This window comes from Alexandromys fortis, unplaced genomic scaffold (genome assembly GCF_014885135.2).
Source record: "Alexandromys fortis isolate MF-2015 unplaced genomic scaffold, M_Fortis_MF-2015_v1.1 scaffold_11, whole genome shotgun sequence".
Classification (NCBI taxonomy): Eukaryota; Metazoa; Chordata; class Mammalia; order Rodentia; family Cricetidae; genus Alexandromys; species Alexandromys fortis.
This window is the reverse complement of record NW_026067912.1, coordinates 12,910,318-12,917,373: the sequence shown is the minus strand read 5'-3', so window position 1 is coordinate 12,917,373 and position 7,056 is coordinate 12,910,318. Positions and strand designations below refer to the sequence as shown.

The 7,056-nt window shown below is 38.6% G+C and overlaps 1 protein-coding gene across 1 annotated transcript in view; it reads right to left on the bottom strand.

The window, feature by feature from the left end:
• Nucleotides 1-2,448: 2,448 nt before the first annotated feature.
• The window catches only part of LOC126499498 (ran-binding protein 17), a 116,420-nt gene continuing 111,812 nt past the window's right edge, over nucleotides 2,449-7,056 (bottom strand). The window contains exon 15 of the mRNA XM_050138731.1: nucleotides 2,449-2,570. Within this exon, the coding sequence (XP_049994688.1) occupies nucleotides 2,550-2,570 (21 nt within the window). The 3' untranslated portion in view covers nucleotides 2,449-2,549. The remainder of the gene's footprint in view (nucleotides 2,571-7,056) is intronic.

The following is a 7,056-nucleotide window of genomic DNA, read 5'->3' as shown; positions in this document are numbered from 1 at the left end:
CGAAAGGGTTCCACAGTTATAAGGATGTTAGGTTAAACACAGCATAGACAATGAATGCTTCTCATAAGGTCTAAAAACAGCCCAAGATGCTTTGGCTCTGGCTTGCAAAAGTTTAATTCTCAATAATTAAAAGTTTGGGGCTTATAGATTCTTTAGGATAGATGACTTTTCTTTTTTCTGGTAACTTCAATTTATATACAATTTATCACATTTAAAGGCCACCAGGCTGGTGGTGTTTCAATAAAACAGTCTTAGGAAGAACAATGAATACTGGGAATGTGTATCAAAGACTTCCACGGTCAACTACTGTATTTGTAATTAATCAATTATTTATTTTTTTCTTGGCAAACTCATACTTCTTGTTGTGTTTTGTCTGTGCTCCTCACATGCACAGCAGCTGCCTCTCTAACACATGCGCCCCGTGACAGCACGGAAAGGGGATGGTAAACACCATCTGGTTCTGCTATTTTAAAGACTTAAAGCTGATTTTTTAAATTTTACTTTGTTGAAGCAAGGTTTTTAAATGTGTGCTCACAGTCAGCTCTACATAAAAGTAAAGGCTGCAGGCATTATCACCACACGTGGATAAAACAATCTTTGAAATCTCTAAATTCTAGTTCATTCTTAATTAAATGGATATTTTGGGGGCTTCATAAAAGAAATATGAAAATGTCCAAAGTTTACATATGCCCACAACTCAAAACAGCACTGGTTGTAAAAGTGAGATTATATGAAAGGTAAAAGTCAGAGACAAAATGGGCAAGGTCACTATCAACTTCACACTCCGGGCGCAAACACTCCCAAGCCAGTCTAACATAATCCACGTTTCATTAACAGCTTTCAAGTTTCTTCAAAATTACAATTTTTCAACAATGTATTCAATTTACCTAGCTTAGGAGCACAAGGGACATCTGTGTTGTTGCTCTGCAGCCTCTAAAACATGCCCGGTGCGTTTGTCATAACACAGTTGTAATATTCAATAAAATATGCACAACACTCTAGCTTAGTAATAAGACTCAAATTTCTAAGCACTTCAATTACTTTATATATTTACATGATTGGGTTAGGCTATGTTTACATACTCAACACGATGTATGTATAGGAATCTAATCATCTTAAAGGAGTCATCTAGTGGGAAATAACTTTCATTAGATTCTGAAGCTCAGAACCTTTCTGTTCAAAAGAGACACTGTCCAAAGACCTTAAATATCCAATAAATGTCTACTAACCATCTGTACACACTACACTAAGCCAAGTAGACAGAAACGGGGTTAATATCAGCTAGTGCTGTGTGTGGGTGGGGAAACCTGTGATTTATATTTTTAAAAAAAGATCTGTCTGTTCACACTAACCTGCTGGGATTGACACAAAACCAAGTTCTACCAGCCTAGAAAAGCAAACACTCTTGCTAAAATTTAGAGTTTTCTAAATAATAAAAACTCAGTTCTGAAGTCAGCAATACAGGGAGACACAAGAACACTTAGAACAAGACAACCCTTTCTCACCAGAGGCTGCGGTACTTAGGAAGCATCTGGAGAATTAGCCAATACAAGAAAAGGAATCTACATTTATATGTCATCAAGTTGCAAAACCACAGAACATTTCAGAGATGCTCCCACCACCCCACAATTTATCCACACGTCATCAGGATGAAACAAACCGAAAACTTGCTACCATATGCAATTCAGCATTTATAAAAAACTGAACCTTCTGAAGAACTCTGAGACCAAAAGTAGATTTCCCCCTTTAATTAAAAAAAAAAAATCAAAAATCAAAAAAAATCCAAAACAACCTTTAAGAAATAAACCACAATTCACCTCCAAAGTTATAAGACAACATCAAGCTGCAAACCCAGACTTCAACTAGCTGAGAGCACTTGTAGAGAGCAATCCTGGTTTCTTTCTCATCTCCATGCCACAGAGAAATCCTGCCTCCTAACCGTTCTGATTAAATAAGAGAATCGCCAACAAAGATGATCCTGATGATGATGGTACAGCCATATTATTCTGGACTTCCTTCTGATTTCAATCCATTTGCAAGGGAAAAGTAAAAGAAATTAAAGCCATAAAGGCACAAGGTCATGGCCGTTCGACTGATTCTAACTTGCAAACTCTTCAAGCTCATTACCACTGAGGACAAGGATGAGTACTAACTCCTACATCTACGTATTTGTGTGCATGCCTGTCTTCAAGCATCACTCTGTTAATGTCTAGAATCAACACTGAAAATGATCACACTCTGCAGCAAAAATTTTTAAATGACAACAACTCCTGAGGAGTTGAGGTAGATTTCTGAACGACTGGGTGACTGGTGGGGGTGTGTGTGAATTGTGTTTCTCTTCCTGGAAGTCACTAAGAAGCTAAGGCTGACTGAAGCGAGAGACAATGCCTGAGTGTGACTTACCTGACCAGAAAAGAAACTGGCTTAACACATTGACTGCCTTGCCCTCACCTGGACCCTTAGACTGTGATCCCTGGTTCAGGTGATGATGGATCAGACCGTTCTCAAGGAGGAAGAACCCCGAGTTGGATAGGTTTGCCACAAGCCCTTCACAGGAAGATGCCAGTCTTCTGTGCAAGACAAAAAGAACAGAAAAAGGTACAGTGGCAGTGGATGGAGTGTCTTCTTTGAGGAGAGGAAAAAGCCAGATATCATATCCCCCATTAGCTAGTAGCTCTCTTGTGTACACAGGCTAAGAAAAGTTGTTGGAAATGTTGGGAGTCATAAAGGTATCAAAGTCCCAAATCACTTTTTGAGTAAGAGTACAGCCATCAAGATGCTAATTATAACCACCACTGTCAAAACTCCTTAAAAGTCAATTTGGGTAAGATCAGTATCAAGATATTAATTTCATGGGCAACAGTTTGTCCTAAAGTATTTTTTAAATGTTTAAGTCTGGATTTAGCTAGTCACAATCTAGCATCAGCCCAAATGATTAAATTGTCTTCGCATGTTATGGCTACTGTAGTGGTAATTTTGAAGAATATATTCTTCTAGCTGATCTCTGTGGAAAAAGAATACCATCTAAGATTTCTAAAAATACGCTGTCTCCAAAACTGATGACAGTCCTCTTTAACATTAGAATATAACTTTATATTCCTAAATATTAATTTATAGAATATGTTAAGCTCCAAGGTTTCAATAATGTCTCCTTTTGTCCCTTCCTTAATACATGCATTTTAGCATTTTTAATAAAAAATTATTAAGCTTTTTATTCTTTGCACACTGATCTATAAATATGGCATTATAAATCCTTACTAATTTATATTCCTCATATGAAAGTCTGGGCATGTCAATGCTCTGAGTTTATGGGTATTACATAATTTGGGAGTATCAGTTTTCATTTAGAAATCAAGAAGCAAAATATTTCATATCACGTGAGCGAGATCACATGATAAGAGGACATGGCAAGCTTACAAGCAGTACTTAAGTAAGTACTGGCTGCAAAAGCACAAGAGCTACTATATAAATTTCACAGGTGACTAATTAACCAGCTCACATGACACTCCCACAATTTAGCTCTCACTTCCCGTTCTACATAACAACTACGAACTACTAGGTCTGCCTGACTACTTTTTCAACTCAGTTCAAGAGGCAAATATAGAAGGTGATTTCTGTAATGAAAACAGCTGCACACGAGCCACCAAAGTGTACAGTGTCGTTTATTGTGAAGGGAACCCTGATGACAGTAGGATCATTATCATTAACAACAGCATGATGCCACTGGGATTAGCTCAAAGGTCTCACAGACCCCTGCAAGCACACACAAAGCAAGTTATGAGACACAGAATTAAAAACTGAGATGAAACACCCCAGCGTTCACATGGGGATGCCATGTTGTTCCTACAAAAGGTGAGCAGTAATTCTATTTGTGTTTCAGGAACATTAGAAAGGTATAAGAGGGCCTGTAACAAAAGTAAACCTATCGATACAGGAAGAAAAGACAAAGGATAATTCTTTATAGCACTAATTTAAAGGAGCTGACTCCTTAAGAGTGTAGTACTCACAGAATTAATATAAAACATCTATTTTCAAAGCAGTGTTTCACTTTATTTCATGTGGTAAACTTATTTCAAAAATGAACTCTTAAAATTCCATTCCAGTTTTATTATGTTCTAAAGGTAAAAAAAAATGAAACATTTGTTCATTTGAATTTGTGAATTTCTCATGGGGGGATCAAAACTTACTACTAAAAATTAAAGACTGAATATCAAATGAGTTCATTTGAAAGCCAGGTATGATTTTTTTCACAAAGCTATGTACATACTAAAGCACATCTGCAGATCAAGCCAAATCCCTAAATCTCAGCCAATCATCACTATTCTGTGGGTGTCTGGTACCTAAAGCACATGGGTTGCCAGAGCGGCTGTGGAAGTAGTTAACCAACACATGAGTTCTACACACAGGGATCAACCTTAACTCAGCTAAATGGAGTCAACGGGGGAAATGTAGTTGCTAAGCAGTAGATAAAGTAAGAAATCATAGGACTTTCCATGGAATCTTATAGGAGGCTGTGACACCAGTGCTACGACTGCAGCGTCTCAACACAAGGACCAGCCCATGTCTAGATCATGTCTCTGCCTCTTACTTGGCAAGTGACACAACCTCTCTGTGCCTCTTTTCTCGAATATTTATCAACTGCTTGATGATCATGGGGAACAGGACAGACACAATTTCACCCCTTATGAAGTCTATAATTTTGTTAAAGACCCTACGTCACTTATAGTTGTGACTAATCACAAATGTGGAAAGTAAGTGGCATGACATCATATAGATGGAGCCCGTAAACTAGGGAAGACAGAGTATGGGCAGGCTGCCTGGAGAACACAGTGTAGGAATTGGGGAGAAGAAAGAGCAGAGTCAACCAAGTAAAAGAACACCACATGCAAAGGCGCTGACCAAACATTTGGAGAATTTAAGACCTGAAGACATGCTGGAAGACAGGAAATAAAGAGAACTGGCATGGGTTAAGTGTGCAGGGAGACTGAGCAGTCTTCAGTAGACTCTGAAAACCACAGAAAAGATTTCACTCTAACAGGAAAAGCAATGGCAAGTTACTGATTTTTATCTTACAATAATCATGGCTTTTGAAAAATCATGAACATCTGTGGGGTGCAATAATGGGTGCACATGATCAATAGAAAGCGATCTAAGAGGTCATGGAAAGGAGAATGGACTGTGAACACAGTTCAAAGAACTATGAACAATGAAATACTGGACAGCGGATGAAAGATATTTTTAACTGAATTATTATTATTATTATCATTGTTGTTGTTGTTATTATTATTATTATTTTCAAGACAGGGTTTCTCTGCAGCTTTAGAGCCTGTCCTGGAACTAGTTCTTGTAGACCAGGCTGGCCTTAAACTCACAGAGATCCGCCTGCCTCTGCTTCCCGAGTGCTGGGATTAAAGGTGCGAGCCACCATCGCCCGGCCTGAATTATTATTTTTAACTAAATAATTAAGATATTATTAACTGAATGGGTTATTACCATGAGCAACAGGTGCCATTGATATTGAAGGAGCTTTTGCAAGACATATCAACGAGTTCTTTTCAAAAAGCCTAGTGAATGCCAAGTAAATTTCAAGTTCAGAAGACATGCCCAAGTTAACAAATGCTTGGAAATCATGAGCAAACAGATGGTGATCAAAGACACCATGAGGCTATTTAAGGAAAAGACTTACACCTAAGACCAGACTGGGAAAATTAGCACAGAAGAGGAATTAACAAAGGAGATTGGAAAAACAAAACAAACAAACAAACAAAAACACAGTTTCGGGAAGGCAAGAACAAAAGGAAATTTCAAACATAGGTCAACTGAGCTACTAAGGCCAAACAGCAAGCACCAGCTTTATAGGTATTGCCATCAGTGGTGACTTCAGCACACACAGTAAGCAAAATGAGCTTCTTTTATGCAGGACACCGGCAAAAGTTTCTTTAAAAAGACCAAATGACAATTCTATTATACTTGTAAGTCAAAGACTCAATTCTGTGAAAAACAACTACAGATAATATGTCAAAGAATGAGGGAAGTTGCATTAGATAGAGACTGGTGATTTCTGTTTCCTCTAATCAAGTCTCAGGCCAACTGTTATCACCGCAGTGAGGCCTGAGTGCTCCTTTAAAATGTGTTTACCTTATTGCTCCATCATTTCCATCCCATGGTACTATCTTCACATTTCATCTCTTAAATTATCTTTTTGATTTGTTTAATTATTAAATTTCTTCTTCCTTCGGAATGTAAAGTTTACAAAAATAGAGATGCAGGCCGAACAAATGCTCATTTTTAACCACTAGCCTCAAAGGTAGGGCTAGAGATCTGAGTATGTACAAAGAACCTTCATTTCTGAAAGAATGCATTGCTCTTTTAATCATGAGCAATAAACCCAGTTTTGTCCTGTTACACGAGAACATCAATTAAATATATGAATTACAGTTTTGAGACAATGGAAAATAGGTCACGGTATAGCAATGGAATCCTGTGGGAAAAGGAAACTTGCATTTGAAATTGCAGAGGGGAAACAATGTGAATATGGCCCAGCTCAACAGCTAAGAGCACAGCACTCCCACCTATTTGGGAACACTCACAACTCTTTTAGGAGACTTGAACTTCCCGAACACATTCCAGAACTGTCACTGGTTTGAAAGTTAGTGAAAGAACTATGACAACCCAAAGACAACAGAATACCTTTCAGATAGCTGAAAGGAAGGAAATACAAAGCTAGACTTTTATACCCACTATACAAATATTGAAAAGCTAAGAACAAAATAACTTTTTAACTTAAAAAAAAAAAAGCCTACTCTAAGGCTACCCACCCAGAGCAGTGAGCCTCAAGGTCCCCAGTAAGAGAGCCCGGCACCCTCAGCCTGGGCTCCAGGGGCTCCTGTGCTCTCCTGGATCCTGCACTGCCTGCCCTGTCCTTCCTTCTGTCCCTGGATCACTGGGCTACCAGGCGGCCCTGTTTAGGTGCTGAAGAGTTCCATCTGGACGGGTGAGTGTGTGCTATCCAGGGACGATAGTCCCGGAAGAGAGCACAAACCCCCCTCCCCCAGC